This window comes from Amblyomma mixtum, chromosome 4, assembly GCF_055824585.1.
Source record: "Amblyomma mixtum isolate Tamu chromosome 4, ASM5582458v1, whole genome shotgun sequence".
NCBI classification, from domain to species: domain Eukaryota; kingdom Metazoa; phylum Arthropoda; class Arachnida; order Ixodida; family Ixodidae; genus Amblyomma; species Amblyomma mixtum.
Window position 1 is genome coordinate 141801285 of NC_143015.1, and position 17548 is coordinate 141818832.

Sequence of the window (17548 nt, forward strand, 5' to 3'; positions counted from 1 at the left end):
ACGACCACATTCTGTGGAACAGCGCAAATGATCCGCCTCCAGCGGAGGTGATACAGCTCCTTTCTCGCGAGTGGTGGTGGTGATGGTGAAAACTTTTTAATAAAAAACAAAAGGAGAGTTTGCAGACCAAAAATGACCCTTTTGCATAGGTGGAGTCCTTAGTCCGGGACCCCGTTGGACAAGGCCGCTACTCGCGCCCGTTGGACTAGAGCCCTTTGAGACTCCAGCCCCGAGCAGTTGAGCGGGGCTGCCTCCCATGCCTCTCGGGAAGGGGAAGGATTGGGGGGAAGGGAAGGATTTTTTTGACAGGCCGAAACCATGTGGAAGGTATCGGATACTTCCCCACAGTGAAGGCAGCGCCCATCAGTTCTGGGGTCGAAATGTTTCACTATTGCAGGACACAACAGAGTGTTGGTCTGAAAGAGCCTCAGAGTTCGCTCATCAGCTTTACTCAGGCACTTAGCAGGGACCGGGAAAAGCCGATGGCGTTCGCAATAATCGTCCAGAATTTCTCTGAACCGCAGAAGCGGTTGCACAATCGAGGCCGTGCTGGTCAGCTCGGACCCGAAGATTCAAGTATGGTCAATCGAGCGGGCCAATGAGGTCGCCGCCAGCCATGGGCTAGTGGCCATCTTGTTCTCTTGCAACTTGCTCTCAACGCCATAGATGTTTTACAATATGGGGGCGGGGGGAGGGGGGGGGGGGCTACGGGCATAAATTTAAAAAGATTGGCTGGTGTAGGAAGCGTTCGCGTCTGCAGGCGACGCCAGATTCTCTCTGGTAGTGAGCGATGGGTGGGTGGGTGGCAGGCACGCGAAGCGGGTAGTGCTTCGTGTTCTCTTATTCCGAATCTATGACTCAGCTCATCCGCGTGGACTGGACTGAGCTAGAGGTCCGCTTAGTTGGCACTTTTAGAGTAAGCTCAGAGGTTCAATTCCTATAGCCACGCTAATATTTTTCCGCACGCACCCAGCAGACAGAACAATGTCGCAGGCAGCGCCATCACGTGCCGCTCCTTAAAGCAAAGTAGCGTGCGAAGTAGACGCACAAGAACATTCGGCAGCAGTATTGCTTCAGCAGCTTTCTGGAGCGAAAGCTCTACTCCTCCCGTACAAAGCTGAAGGTCATCAGGCTGCGAAATTCGACCTTCAAACCAGGAGGAACGGAGGCTTGGCTCCGACGTCGTTCATGTAGTTCATCACAGCTGCGCGCATTGAGCCGACGGCGCACTCGAAACCGCCGGAAATCGCGCGACCGTCCGAAATATGAAAGCGCGTGGTGTGGGCTTACCTTTGTGTGCTTTACTTATGAGAGCTTCCGCTCGTCTTAGTAGGTTCAGTCACGTTGAACCACAGCTGATTTTTGGGTATGGATGATCCGAGGTCCAATGTTTTTAAGAAAGAAAGCTAGGCGAAATTACGCCGGTATGGAGTTTTCACGTCGGAAACATGTTTCACGTCGGAAACATTCTTCCACGGGGAAGAGAAAAAGTTCGGCACATTTATTCGTTTTGTGACATGGTGCCTGAGGTACACAGGAGAGGTGGAACACGCCAGCGCTGTTGCAGCTTGAGGCTGGCCGCGCAGGTTGGCAGTGGTTTGCAGGCCCTAACACGTGGCGTAACCGCTGCGCTTTCTTTCGAATCCACGGCCCCTGCTGTTGTTCTCTCCCAGGTCATCCGTCAGGGAAGTCCGCCTCGCCGTGGTACTCACTCCTGTCATGATGAGAAGCACCAGTTCACTTTTACTGCAGGATCGTTAACACATGACTCACAAACGCTCCGGAGTTGGACTGCGCGGAGCAAAAAGAGAGGAACTGGCAGCGGACACTGAATCCGAGAGAAGGTGCCCTGTCTTTTTGGGTTTGTAGGTCTCTGCGGCTGTATTTGAGAGCGGGCAATAGATCTATCCCTCAAAACTTGCCGCTGTGTTTGAGTGTGAGAAGCACGCGCCAAGTAATCCAGGAAGTACCAAATACCCATAAAACCGGAATTCTAGAGGCGCGCGTACCGTGCGACGTCAGTGCACGTTAAAGAACCCCAGGTGGTCGGAACCTCCGGAGCCCTTCACTACGGCGTCCCTCATAGCCTGAGTCGGTTTGGGATGGTTAAACCCCATAAACCATAAACCAAACCATGGCGTATATGTCTAACTCCGCACTAATTTCTCCTAACGCAAGTAATTTCTCCTAAAGCAAGCTAAAGGGATGTTCTGCGCTGAAAGTTGAGTTTTATCGCTAATTAGTTGGACTAGTCGGCCTGATTAGTTGGGTATGCCAAGTTTGGTTCGGTTTATGGGGTCTAACGTCCCGAAGCGACTCAGGCTTTGAGAGACGCTGTAGTGAAGGGCTCCGGAATTTAGACCACCAGGGATTCTTTAACGTGCACTGACAGTATACGAGCCTCTAGAATTTCGCCTTCATCGAAATTCGAACGCCGCGGCCGGGATCGAACCCGCGTCTTTCGGCTCAGCAGCCAAGCACCACAACAACTGATCCACCGCGGCGAGCGGGTATGTCAAGTAAACACCCATGAGCCATAAACCAAACTATGGTGTATAATTCTAACTCCGCACTGACTTTCTCCTAAAGCAAACTGAAGGGACGTTCTGTGGTGAAAGTTGGTTATTACGAATGTTTGTTATACTCTATTATGATTTATGCTGTCTGGGTTGTGTGAAAGAAATTCTGAACTGCAACAGCAGGAGATATTGCTTTTTGCTTTTACTTTATTTTGCTTTAATGCAATCATGCAAGTCTGCCACAAATGCGTGCAGAAGCTTATGCCAATGACATACAATGAGAGGAACAAAAAGGCAGTAAGATGTCGTCTAGCACACAGTCCTTTATAAAGGGGTGTGCGCTAGAGGACAGCTCACTCCCTGGTTACTGACATATAGTAGTAGTGGGCCGCGACGAATATGCGGGCGCAAAAATGGAAATGAACGCTGGGCTGCTACCAGACGCCCACGCACGCAATTTATTGGTTCCTTGCGTTTTTCACCGTCACTGCCGCACTCCCTTATCACGGATTCCAGCATCGGGATACAAGCGCATTCACAGAATGAAAAATTCCCCACAAAAACGAAATTTCGTGTTTTCTCTCGTCCCTACGGAGCTGCCCTGACAGGTTTAAAATCCTCGAAATCCGCCGTGAGTGTCCTTCGGAGCACTACGTTCGTGCACGCATGACAACGAACCCACGAAAGATCCCGCAATGTTCATCGAGGATTCCCACTATATGAAGGGCGGCCTAGCTAATCGCCGTGCATAGGCATGCGGACACACTGGGACGAATGCCGGAACACAATAGCTTCTGACGTAGTGTTTTTCCTACTATAATGGTTTTGTCGCGCATAATACTTCAGTTTTTCGAACTGCCTCCCTGAGAAACGAAGGAACCAAGTCTCACGTTATTTTGCCGCGCCGAATTTACAGCGCTAGCTCTCAAGTTTTTTAGCTCTGAAATGTTTCAGGGAAACAATAAAGTTTTATTGAAAACATTTTCGTACATTAAAAACATGTAGCCGGCGTTTATTAGACATCACCTCTTTGAGATCTGCGCACAAATCCAGAGTTTGCATTCGGCGGGCGCTGGGAACTATAAATGCGGGCCTTCTCTGCGATAACTTCGGCCCGCTCACAACCATGGTGGAATCGCTCTAGTCCCCCAATCACTCTGCATTTAATGTGCGCCCACCGCCCTACTGACGAGCGAGACATCGCAGAATTCGGAGCACAGATGGGGGCCTCAGCACTGATGCGGTCCATCACGTGACGGCCTCTTTGCAGACATCCCCGGAAGCACGGCTACAGCAATCCTGGGGTTAAAAGTATGATGGACTTCAGTCACGGTTCTCCGCTGCAGGCGTACCAGCAGCATCGAGAACAGGTTAGCATAGATTAGATAACGAAACCTCATCATATGCTGGTTGAAACAAAACCCACGCAGCTGATGAGAACACAGCAGGCAATGCTGTAATGGTCCGTAATGGTCTACAGCAGCATACTGCATGCCGTACTGCAAGGCAGATCCATGCAGGTAATGGAAGGGGGCGGAAGCATCGGAGAGGCTGAGAAATTGTCTCATATAGGTTAATACTTTTAGGGGACGTACAGTATTTGCGGTAGTATCAACACTTGGCTCGCACGCGAATTCAATGAATACTCCAATGGAAATGATGTGCCCATTATAACCCACGGGATCCGCACCAAAACAGACGCAAGGGGGCATTTAATTCGCACATCCTGCATACTTGGCCATGCGCACAATGCGATAGACCAAATATACATATATATATATATATATATATATATATATATATATATATATATATATATATAACGGCCACCGCGGTGGCTCAGTGGCTATGGTGCTCGGCTGCTGACCCAAAAGACGCGGGTTCGATCCCGGCCGCGGCGGCTAGAATTTCTTTGGAGGAGAAATTCTAGAGGCCCGTGTACTGTGCGATGTCAGTGCACGTTAAAGAACCCCAGGTGGTCGAAATTTCCGGAGCCCTTCACTACGGCGTCTCTCATAGCCTTAGTCGCTTTGGGAGGTTAAACCCCACAAAACCAAAACCAATATATATATAACGTATCATGATGCTTGGACTGAAGAGAAAGCTGGCAGAAAATGGTTTAAAGGAAGATAGACGAAGAGAAAGATGGCTATGCCGAAAAGACGTAATCGATTTCAGAGAACTGCTATGATGCGCAAGAGGACACATTATAGTTTTTAAATAACTTTGAAGCGTTAGTATCCCGTCAAGAGCGAGGAATTATGCCCTGAGGTGCTCTCCACTGATTCTTGCTATCGACTTCTTGACGCCGGCTGCAACTGTTTCCACGATTTCGATCAGCAGAACGATGGTGACTATCGGAATGCCATACGTACGCATTTGTCGACACGCGTCCATTGGTGGCTGCTTGGAGCCTGCCCCGCACACCAGAGACCACCGCTGGCATTGGACATAAGCCGGCTGCAGGATTCTCCCATCTTTGAGCCGACCGACAGCCTGTGGAAAGGGCATAATAAACATGTGATGTAGCTTTCATGCATCTCGATGCATTTCTATATGCAGTGGTCTCAGAAAAGTGACATTTATTTTGTGTCTTCTTTGCCTTGAATTCTTGCTCGCGTCTGCGCCATAACCATCGAAAAAAAAATCAGTTTTGCTCAGATATTCAGGGGGAGTCAAAGGGGATGTTTAGGGGATTGCATGGAGCAATGAAGCACATAGGTCCTCGCGTTTTAATCCATGTGAGAAAGGAGTGCCACTGAATGGTTTATGTAGCGGATGGTGTCGTTGAAAGAGGGACAACTTGAATCTGGTTAAGTGCAGCCAGTTATTGTCCAGTAGTGCTGGCATGTATTTTCGTATGGCTGCATATTATTTCAATTATTGGTAGTTTAAGCTTGTTTTTTATGACATGTTATGGGCAGTAGGCAGTAGGTCCTCGCGTTTTAATCCATGTGACAAAGGAGTGCGACAGAATGGTTTATGTAGCGGATGGTGTCGTTGAAGGAGGGACTACTTGAATCTGGTTAAGTGCAGCCAGTTATTGTTCAGTAGTGCTGGCATGTATTTTCGTATGGGTGCATCTTATTTCAATTATTGGTAGTTGAAGCTTGTTTTTTATGACATGTTATGGGCAGTAGAAGTACTTCTTTTTGCATGACTTATCTTACTGTAAATATTGGTAGTAGAAGTTTTTTCTGTTTTTGTGCGACTGATGTCATTGGAATTACTGATGGCAAAAATTTCAGTTTTTGTGCGACTGATGTTGTTGGAATCATTGCTGGTAAGTTTTTGTTTATGTATGACTGATCTTACTGAAATTATTGGCAGTACATATTCTTATTTCTGTGTGACTGCTCTAACTGGATTTATTAGTGCAAAAGTTTTCTCGCGGTGCTTGGGTGAAAGGCAATGGTAAAAAACATCTAAAGCTAAGAAATCGGGTAACACACACTAGCATCCTACCAAGCATTAGAAGAAAGCACCGTTTTTCAATGCGACCGAACACGCATTTTAGCAGTAATTATGCCCAAGAAAAAAAAAACGCAGAAACACGTGAAAAGCGTTGGTATACCTTCATGTTGCACACTGGATGAAGAAACAGCCTCACTCACGTTAATATGTGGAGCTAGATATGCAGAAAGCGTGCAGTAACAAGTCCACACAAATGAATTAATGATTTTAAGAGTCTAAAGACCACAATGGCGAAATGAAAAATAAAAGTAGAGAAAAAATGCCCGATATTAGAAGTAAACTGGACTCAAGGAGGCCGACATTTCCGCCATTTTCTTCGCACGCTACACGAGGCAGTACTTCTTACGCGATGTAAATTTCATATTAACCAGGTAGTCAAATAGCCCCACTAAAAATATTTAGTCCAATAGGTACAAGTCCTTATGGGCAAGTAAAATCCGGCGTGGAGGTACGCCCAGTGTCGACGGAACGCGCTGAATCGTTTCATAACACTACAAACATTCTGCCCCAATTAGGTGGTCCACAATCTGTACCAATGCTAGCACACAATGGTTTCACTTGAGTGACCTTGTTTCATACGAATCCGACCTTGAGTAACGCGACTGGTCGAGCAAATGCTCTAAAAGTGGTATTCGCCTCTGGCCTCTTCTTCATTTCGGTGGCAGATTTGCGCCTATAATGCGTCAAAGCAGTGACATCAACACGATATAGCTTTCCTCCTAGCAATCTTCGCGTCTGCACGAAAAACAGCGGCTGCAGGCAGAACGTTCACGCGCGCCACCCTGCTGCGCATGTATTAGTCATGAGCAGCACCGTCTCCTCACCTTGTGCATCGCAGATGTCTGGAGCTGGCGGCGGATGCGCTGCTTGAGCGCACATCCGTCGAAGTGATGCAGCGGTGACGCTCCGCTGCCGTGACGAAGTCGGTGTAGAGCCGGATAGACTGAGGGGAGTCTAATGCTCCAATGGGGCACTGGGGCCACCATTGGCTTCCAAGGAAGACACCCAGACTGGAGGAGACAAAGACGAGATTTCGGAAGGCAGTGGTTAGAAATATATCGACGGGGCTGCGACGCGGCTGCAAGAGATATCGACGGTGCTACAGGCTCTAGAGCCTGGTGTGCAGGGGTACGAAGTCTTGCGCGAAGCATGAGCGATTAAAAAGGGAAACCCTTTCAAGACAAGCAGCATAGTCAACTCGCTGTGTGGAAGCTCAGATGTACACCCTGTAAAGCTGCAGCGCATAGAAAATACAGACGAAACAAAGAGCGAAACCCAACCGCTTCGTTTTAGGAAAGGCCACCTAACTATAAGGTTGAAATACCTGAGGGCAGAAAATCAGAGTGCCCACGAAGTAGCGATGACAAAATACAAGCCTAGATATTTTATTGAATCATAGGAGTAGGCATTATTTCCAAAAACATAAATAAGTAAAGTAATTATGAGCACTATTTTATTGGCGCAAAGGCACCGTCGGTCCATAGAGTACCATGTTTTAACTAACGTTGTTTGCCGGACGTGGGTGTCAAACACTCCTCTTCCAAAGCACAAGCCCAGTTTTCCCGGACACTGAGCAAGGAGCGTCGTCTGCTGTACGCGAGGAGATACTGAGTCCCGAACATTGCGGTCACCATTCCTTCTTTCTTCTAGCTGCAAAATATGACCTACGAAATGGGCGATGCGCTCGATATTTCGAAGCCTACGGGAAAGCAATGCGATGTAGAGAGGTTTTGAAATTCCGCCGTGATTTTCACCGTTTAGCGCCACGCGGCGTGTGGTGGCCGCAGTGCAAACTGAAAGCGCTTGTCCAGATTTCCTGGACTTGTTCGACCCCAGAGAAAGCTGAACGTTTGGTCTGGGTGAACCCTTCTAAACCTTTGGAAAGCCGGTGAGCACAAGGCGGGCACCCGGAGGCAATGGTTAACTAAACACCACACTTCCCGCAAATGATGTGGATTCTGCAACCACTACGTCGCGGCGGAGACATTTTCAAAGAAAGAAATTAAACTTTAGGTCATCTGCAACAAGTATTTTCGCCGCGTAAAAAGAGTCTAGTTATATCTCAGGAGAAATAAAAAAGAACAGATGACATTTGTAATAGTAGTCAGTGTACCCTTCTAAACCTTTGGAAAGCCGGTGGGCACAAGGCGGGCACTCGGAGGCAATGGTTAACGAAACACCACACTTCCCGCAAACGATGTGGATTCTGCAACCACTACGTCGCGGCGGAGACATTTTCAAAGAAAGAAATTAATCTTTAGGTCATCTGCAACAAGTATTTTCGCCGCGTAAAAAGAGTCTAGTTATATCTCAGGAGAAATAAAAAAGAACAGATGACATTTGTAATAGTAGTCAGTGTGCCACCCCCCCCCCCCCCCCAGAAAAAAATCGATTTTTTTCCGGCCACCAAAAAGTAAAAAAAAAAGGGGCGGCGGTTTCGAAGTGCTATTGACTGATTGAAAACATGATTATTTGCTTGCTCAATATTCTTAAAACATGCGGGTGGGCCTCGTAGCCCGGTAGTCCACTGGCTCTTGCTGCTGCGCTGGCCCTCGCCACTAGCCAGTGCTGACGGTCAGGATCATCCCTGAGCAGAATAGCCTCCCACTGCTCCTCTGAAGGGTTTGGAATGGGGTCAACTAAGGGATTAAATTGGCATGCCCACACCATGTGGTAGAGATTAGCTACCTCTCCACAGTGTAGGCACTGCGGAGAGTATAGAGTGGGGTACCACTGGTGTAACTTATTGGCTGGCGTTGGGTATGTGTTGGTATGTAGTCTCCTAAGGGTGTTCTCCTCTAACTTATTGAGGGGTTTATGTGCTGCCGGGCACTCCTTCCTGGCTGTTCTGTATGGCGCGAGATTGTCAGCATACACTGCTAAACCTATTAGGTCGCGGCACCCTTCACGGTCATCAGGGGGAGGCGCCCGGTATTGAAGAGCTCTCGGGTTTCCGTTCGATGGCGCCAGCTGCAAACGAACTGCGACAGAGCGAACAGCAGAACGTGCTCACCGTACGCCTCCTCTGCCGGTGGCCCTTCCCCGGCCTCTCTGATTGGTGGAGGGAGCCTGTTCAGTGGAGTTCGCGGCGCGGGCAATGCGAGGAGCCCGGCCCCTGGTTGGTTGGTCGCCTGTGGTTGGCGCAGGCCTGCATGGTAGGGGTGCAAGTAATTGTGTGCCGCATACTGGGAGCTGCCCTCGCCCCTTTACAGCTTAGCGGCGATGACCGCTCAGACCATGGCTGTGCATATTCACTAAAGAGGCATGGTGCTTCAACAGAGACACGTCTATGAGGGCCACTTTGCGAAAACTATACGGCAACATGGTTCCCCGGTGAGCGTGATGAATGCAGATCTGAATGCGATAAACGAGGGATAAAGCTTGAGACATCCATGAATAAACTAGCCACACCTTCGTCGGCAGCCCGATAGTACTGCCGCAGACTCAAAACCCGAATGTGTGCGGAAGCGTTATATTTTCCATGTCATGCAGATCCTGTCCTGTACTCCGTGCTGTTGTGCGATAAGAGTGCTTGTGTTCGCGCACATAGCGAATGAGTTTTCTTTTCTGTTCGTATTTAAGCAATCACTTCGGTGTCTGCAGGTCACGTATTCAATATCCTTGAGTGAGTTGCTGGAAGTGCAAGGACGGAAACTGCGCTCAGTTCCGCCAATCATTTCTCTGGGCGTTTCCAGTTCCTCATCTGCCTTTGGATGCAGGCAGAGCATGGCTGGCGTTGCATGACATTACTTCCATAGCTGAGAGGCCGGGACTCTTAGGTGTGTCACGAGAACAAATCCTGAAATGATCGGAAATCGCGCCATTGGTTTCTGTGGCGTCGTATCACCGCAAAGCTCTTATAGAGATAGTTCGTCGTCAGTCCAAACAAAATGAAGCAGCGTTGTGCTGCTGTCGTGAAAAGTACAGATTGAACAATTTGCCCATAATAGCAAGGCCAGTTTGCCAGGAAAAAAACAAATATTTTATGAAGTCTAGTGTACTTCACCCACTGCTCACTACCTACTGTACGGTTTGGGGAAAGCGCACGCTCGAAATTTCGATGCAGGGCATCACAAGTTGGCGACACTACACAAGGAAGCTCCAGCTGCAGAATAGCAGGGCTGGTTCGCTCCTTTGACATTCCGGTTTACGAAAGCACAAGTGACGAGCAACCTAGCACAGTCCTTCCTTGCGACTAGCATTGAGCAGCCGAACCCTGCTTTGCACGCGCTATCTCTAGTCCTCAATTGAGTGCAAGCGAATAGCTAAAGGGCGAAGGGGTGGATGGCAGGCACACCTAGCTCCAGCGTCTCCTTGTCTCTTGCTTGCGCCTTCGGCCGCGGCCATGGCCCGGGTCTTCGACCGCAGGCGGGTCGCCGGGCCACCTTCGTCCTCCTGGTCTTGGCTGGAGACTTGCTCCCTGCAGAGGACGGAGACAAGGAATGCCGTGGCACGTGATTTATCCCAACTGGTGCACGACGACCCTCGGCAGTTTAGCAGAGATTTGCCAGAGGGCTCATTTTCTAAAGGGGTCCGTTTTATTGCGAAAGCAATACTAGTTGCACTTTCAGCCCATCGCGTAGCGAGGCCGGTAGCTACCAAATTAGCATACTGGATTGGGCTGGATCAATCCAATCAATCAGGACGGGGTCGGCCGTACCCCATACTAGATAAATATAGCTGACACAACAAGCACTGAACCCGGCACCAGTGGCACAGAGCAACTGCAGAGGCAACGCGAAGGTGACACGTGAGCGCCCTCGCACCAGGAAGAAAAAAGTTCTGCCGTCACCATAGCGCAGAGTTTTACTCCCTCGATTAGCGCAGACTACTGCCGCCAGAATTCGAGAGCGAAAAGGCGGGCACCCTTTTTCGCATGCCGCGCCCGCTCCCGTAATCGGCGATTGTGTTCGTCGCGTGGATCGCCTTCACCGATGCCATGAGGGACGAAACACGATTAGGGCTTGTGGCTGGTGCAACGATTAACGTGACTCGCCAGTCACATGCAGTTTCCTATGTTGCCAAAGTCCACCGTCGGGTCCCACACATTCAGACACTCCTTCATCATCATCATCATCATCATCATCATCATCAGCGTGATTACACCCCCTGCAGGGCAAAGACCACTCCCATGTCTCTCCAATTATCCCTGTCCTTTGTCAGTTGTCGCCACTGTATCCCCGCGAACTTCTTAATCTCACCCGCCCACCTAATCTTCTGCCGTCCCCTGCTACGTTTGCTTTCTCTTGGAATCCACTCCGTTACCCTTAAATACCATCGGTTATCTTGCCTTGACATTACATGCCCTGCCCAGGCCCATTTCTTCCTCTGGATTTCAACTAAGATGTCATTAACCCGCGTTTGTTCCCTCACCCACTGCGCTCTCTTCCGATCTCTTAGCGTTACACCTATCATTTTCCTTTCCATAGCTCGCTGCGTTGTTCTTAACTTAAGCTTCACCCTCCTTGTTAGCCTCCACGTTTCTGCCCCATAGGCGAGTACCGGTAGGCTACAGCTGTTGTATACTTTTCTCTTCAGGGATATTGGTTAGCTACCATTCATGATCTGAGAGAACCTGCCATATGCGCTCCACCCCATTCTTATTCTTCTAGTTATTTCCCTCTCATGATCCGGATCCGGACACTCCTTCATCGATGTCCTCCCTCTTCCAGCCGCCCAGAAGTCTCGGAAGGCGAAGGATTGCAATACGCCTGGAGAACGGCTGAACTGTGTCGACTGCTTTGCTTTTAGCGCGGCGAATGAGGTCTCATCATGCACCCTTTCTCGGAAAAGAAGATGGTTCTCTGACTATTTTCAGTGCACGCTTCGGGATCGCAGTCCAGCCAGAGAACACGGGAAACTCAGGTTATGCACTTCCTCCTGAGGCTGGCAAGCAGACAAGCACGAAGGCACAATAAGGCTTCTACACTAAGGTCTTTAGTCGAGAAACTTGCGTAATTGGAAGAAACTTGGCTGGCTTCCAGAAACGTAGAAAATCTGAAGAGACGATTCGCGAAAAAGGATGACGTAATGCATGAGGAGTTTGGTGATGGCAGGGTCATCCTTAAGTGTCCAACGATTAGAATGCGCATTATTCTATTTTGAAACAGCGTTTGTTGGTTAACTGTAGCTTCACTTTCTTGCATCTTGAATTTGACTTCTTTACGATTAGGGAAATAGCTGTGAATGGCCGTAATTTCTTCTACACGCCACTGCCGACTGAGCTCCAGACTGACACAACTCTTTGGTGGTCTCGCCTACGTTGGAATAGTTCCAAGAGTGAAGTATCCCGATGAGACGTCTATCATCGTTTGTTTCTGCTTGCCGAGGTCCACGGCGAAGTGCTATCATAACCAGACCAACAGATGACCAATGTAGAGCGAGGCGCGTGGCGTGGGCAGCGGGGTGGTTAATGACTGCGGGCGGTTTGTGTGCGTGAGTGCGTGCGTGCGTGCGTGCGTGTGCGTGTGCGTGTTCATGTGTGTGCGTGCGCGTGTGTGTGTGCGTTCTGCGAGTGCGCTCGCGCTGTCTGGCTGGCTGTAGCTTCATTTTAGTGCGAAAGCACCCATACCATTGTCAGAGCCGGGCAAATATCTTACTTGCGCATCGTCCTTGTGCACCGCTCTTTGCCATAGCAACTCTGACGCCAATGTTGAGCACAGACCTTTCTTGTGCATCGCACGCTGCCGCCGCAACCGTAAAGCCAATTTTAAGCCTACGTATAGGTACTGAGTGTATCTTTCTCGTGCATCGCTAGTTGCCAAAGAAACTGTGACGAAAATCGGCAAGAATTTGGCCATGCCCACCCGGGAAATTTGACCCTGGCTGACTTAGGCCTAAGTTGATCCGCAACCATAAGTGACCGTGGCCGACAGGATGGCGACCTACAAATTTAGCTCGGGTCATTTCCAAGAATTTGCCCCGGGACACCCCCGAAAAAGTGGCTCCCGGCTCTGAGATTTGGCCATACTTTGCTATGGCGTCGCTTGAGGCGTCCCCATTTACGTCACTGCGCTCTCGCACGTCACATGTCGGTTAAAGCGGAGTTAAACCTCGGCTAATTTTTAATTCTAGTGCGCAGGTCTGTGAGGTACCTTTGCAGGCAACCAAAAGAAAGACCATGACGGCATCTAAAAAACCGCCGTTTTTAGCAGTGCAAGCAAACATTCGAAATTGGCCACCTGGGTTTTCATCAGGGGCGGTGGTTACCGGAAAAAAAGCCATTCCGGCCACGTACCTGAGCGATGTCGCAGAAGGGGCACTGGTGACGCGGTCCCCTGGTTGCCTTTGTGACGCTGCACGGGCACTTGCCAGGACTAGCTGTTGTAGAGCCAGATGGCCCTCGCTTGGACACGCAAAGGTCGCCGCGCGAACTGCACTGGGCCAACACATGCAGCTCAGAAGCGAGGGCAGTAAGGCATTACGTGTAGCTTTCATCGAAAACGGAGTGTTATTGATGTCTTCACTTTTAAAACGTAAAAAGAAGCAACATTGAGTGACAGAGGAAATTACTGGCCGCAGTGGTAGCGAGTTTGCTCCGGTGGAGGATACTAAGAATGCCTATATGACCTCTACAGGGACTTGCACATGCTTTCGGTTGGAGTGGCAAACACTGAACGCCACTGCGAAACGTTTTCGCGATTTTAAACCATCATTCTAAAAGTATCGTTACAAGTTTATGACAGTATTATAGGCCCAGCCTACCCGCTGCTCTGGATCACTAACAATGACATATCGGCTGATGAGTCCAAGGTCGCTAGATCCAATCCCGTTTGTTGAGATGGCATTTCAATGTACTTGAACTGCTAAACGCCGGTGTGCTGGAGAATGTCAGCGCACTTTAATGAGACCCACTGGCTCGAAATTACTTTGGACAATGAAATACGGCCGACTCTAATTAGTCCATGTGTAATTTTGTTACGTTAAAACCGACACGTCATATACTACGTAGTCACAGTCCAGGAGCTTTTTATTATAGCAAATGTGTCGCAAATTTCGTGTATGCGGATCGCGTGTATCGCAATATTTATTCTACGTTGTGTCCACGCACTGTTTGTTCAATATATTCTCACACTCACTGGCACTACTGCGAACTGTCGTCACTTGTCCTGCTGAAGGACGACCTTATGCGGACGAAGTTTACGTGCGGACGCTTAACAAAACAAAGAAAAAAACGACGCAATGAAACCTAGGGGTCCAAGTGTTGTGCTCAATTTTTTTTCGTTATAAATTTATGAACCAAATCCTGAGCCTATATAGCGACTAGACCAGAGGCAGCTGGCACGGCATTTGAATAATTATTCGTTCCGTGACGAATTTGTGTCTGCCGGCGGCACTAATTGACTTCCAGAAAGCCTAAAAGCGGCTACTGGCATTTTTCATTCCACAGAAAAAAGGATCATGAGTCACATCCAGGCACTTGAGAGAGCGTGGTTTGTGTCCTACCAATAAAACAACTAAATTTGCAGCCAGTTCGAAAGCCGCATCCAAGGCCTCCTTTTCAGCTGTCCACAATGCAGGGCCGTGATCGTGCGCCCCTTATAAAAATGGTCTATAGACAGTCTATAGACTTCTTATTCACTCTATTGAGTTCCTATAGATATTGCTTTTTGTCTATTGACAGTCTATAGACCGTCTATAGACAAAAGTCTGCTAAAAGTGTATGGCAGACTTCGGCACGCGCACATTGCGACAGACCTAATATTTTTTTTTCACTTATCGTGACGCTTAGACTCAAGAAAAAGCTGGCAGCAGATGGTTTAAGGGGAAAAAAAAAGAGTAGAAAGATGGCCATGCCGAAAAGAGATTAGTTTGAGAGCGCTGTTCTGATGCACGGCAGGACGCAGTTTGGTCTCAGAATAATTTTGGGGCGTTAATTTCCGACCAAGAGCTAGGAAATATGTCCCAGGTACTCTCCACTGATTCCTGCTACCGACTTCTTGATGCCTGCTACAACTATTGCCTTGTGTTAGGTCGCGCGGAACGATGGTGACTATCGAAATGCCATACCTACGCATTTGTCGACACGCGTCCTTTGGTGGCTGCTTGGAGAATGGCCGCACACCAGAGAGCCCCGCTGGCATTGGACATAAGCCGGCTGCAGGATTCTCCCGGTCTTGAGCCGACCGACAGCCTGTGGAAAGGGATGTAACGCATCATCGTATCTTTTTCACGCATCTTTCATGCATTTCTATATGCAGTCGTCTCCAAAGAGTGATATTTGTTTTGAGTAACTCTGGCTAGCGTCTGCGCCATAACGCATCGAAAAAAAAAGTTTTGCGCAGATATTTTCGGGGAGTCAAACGGAATGTTGAGGGGATTGAAAGGAGACCTGCAACAAATAGGTACTCGGGTTTAAATTCATGGGACAAAGGAGTATGACAGATTGGTTTATATAGCGGATGGTGTCGTAGAAACAAGGACTACTTGAATCTGGTTTAAGACAGCCAATTATTGTCCAGTAATGCTAGCATGCCCTTTGCATGGCTGGATCTTATTAAGGCGAGAGCCTTAAATGCCTCATACTGTCGTTAGCAGCCGTGTCGGCAGATGGGTCCGCGTTTCCGCGTCACTACTAAAATTCAGGGGGCATTTTGGCTATGTAAAGTGCTCCAAGGCGAAAGCGTTCCCTGACGCACTGTTCGTGTTTTTTCGGTTTTTTTTCTTCATATTTTATTTTTATTTTTGGTTCTTTCCTTATTTTTATTTTACTATAAAACCCATGCATTCACTAGATGCGCCTTTATTCATGCTGAAATCCTGAGCCTCCGTGGCGGAGTGGTAGTGTCTCCACTTCTAATGCCAGGGGCCCTGGTTAGATTCCAAGCCTGAACACAGTTTTTTTTTTAACTAGTGACGCCGAAACGTGGACACACTTCCTAACATTCCACGTCGAATGAAACCATGCACTCGTCCGCTTCGAGTTGTACGTGGGAAAGACGTTCGACGGAGCGGCGGACGAGTACAACTGGAAGGGGATGAGGGCATGGTTTCATTCGACGTGATCTCGCTCTGTGCCAGCGTACCTGTGCTCTTTCCGCGCCTTTCCGCAGCGAAACAAGCCCTCGAAGCGGACGCTGACCCAGGCATCAGGACAAGCCGGAACCCAGAAAAACTCTGCCAGCTTTTGGAGTTTTGCCTAAACAGCACAGCTTTTTCCTTCAGATGAGAATTTTGTAAGCAGACCAGCGGCACTGTCATGGGCGCCGCAATCTCGGTGACTGCTGCCAACCTGACAATGGAGGCCATCGAAGATAAGGCACTCATGTCGTTTAGAAAAAAACCAAAAGTTTTCATTTGTTACATTGACGACTGCTTCTGCATTCTGAAGACATCGCAGGTCGAAATTTTCTGGCACGCCTCAACTCAGTCGAACCTTCTACTCAGTTCACAATAGAACGAGAAGTGATCAACACGTTGCCATTCCTGGACGTCTTCATAAGAAGAAAAGGGGCAGATGTAAAGTTCAATGTCTATAGGAAGCCAACCCACACTGGCCGCTACCTAAATTTTAATTCCAACCACCCTACTAGCCACAAGGAATCCGTCGTCTCCTCTCCGCGGAGAAGATGAAATGCAGTCTGTTCCTCCCAAGCAGAGAAAAAAAGCAGAAGAGGCCACCATTCTCACAGACCTACAAAAGAACGGCTACACACTTGGCTTCATTCAACGCGTTGGTCGCCGTCAGGGTGGGAGGACAGGAGGAACAGCCAAAAATGAAAAAACGCGCGCACGTGGTGCTTCCAACGTGAGGGGAACCAGCGAGGCACTTGCACGCATTCTGGGAAAATATGAAATCTACCTTGCTCACAAACCTGTTTCGACAATAAGCCGCTTCTTACCACGACCGAAAGACCGCGTCCCCAGAGAAAAAAACAAACGGGTGTCGTTTACAAAATCCCGTGCTCCAAGTGGCCGGCTTCATACAATGGCGAAACAATGAACTTCTGCCCAAAGAACAAGGAAACACAAAAATGACATCTGGCTAATGAATTCGGAATCCAACCCCCTCGCCGAACACTGCGAGCTCGCCGATCAGCGTCTTGGCCGTGGAGCCAAACCTATTCAAGAGGCGACATGTGGAGTCATGGCACATCCAGCTCACAAAGGCGGCGATGAATAGGACAACCCCCTCGCCGAACACTGCGAGCGCGCCGACCAGCGTCTTGGCCGTGGAGCCAAACCTATTCAAGAGGCGACACGTGGAGTCATGGCACATCCAGGTCACAAAGGCGGCGATGAATAGGATTCCGGGAACGCTCTCCTCTGCGTACGTTAGTGGACTGCGCCACGTGCTAACAAAGGGAGAGCGAAGAAAACTCAAAAAGACGCTCCTCCGTCAAAGATGTTTTCGTTCAGATCATTACTCCAATTATGTGGTCCACAATCTGTGTACCAATGGTAGCAGCCACTGGTTTCACTTAAATGACCTAGTGTTTCATACTAACGCGACCTCGAGTAATGCGACTGTTGGAGCGAACGATCTAAAAGCGGTATTTGCCTCTTGTATATGTCTCCTTCATTTCCCTGACATATTTGCGCCTATAATGCGTCGA

General features: G+C 48.9%; 1 protein-coding gene across 3 annotated transcripts in view; it reads right to left on the reverse strand.

The window, feature by feature from the left end:
- Window positions 1–1461: 1461 nt before the first annotated feature.
- LOC149348511 (uncharacterized) overlaps window positions 1462–17548 on the reverse strand; it is a 63481-nt gene continuing 47394 nt past the window's right edge. For all 3 annotated transcript variants that reach the window (XM_089588139.1, XM_089588140.1, XM_089588141.1), the window contains 6 exons: window positions 15007–15126; window positions 10291–10413; window positions 9007–9141; window positions 6818–7003; window positions 4895–5015; window positions 1462–1714 (listed from right to left, as the gene is read on the reverse strand). In XM_089588139.1, the coding sequence (XP_089444265.1) occupies window positions 1709–1714; window positions 4895–5015; window positions 6818–7003; window positions 9007–9141; window positions 10291–10413; window positions 15007–15126 (691 nt within the window). In that variant the 3' untranslated portion in view covers window positions 1462–1708. The remainder of the gene's footprint in view (window positions 1715–4894; window positions 5016–6817; window positions 7004–9006; window positions 9142–10290; window positions 10414–15006; window positions 15127–17548) is intronic.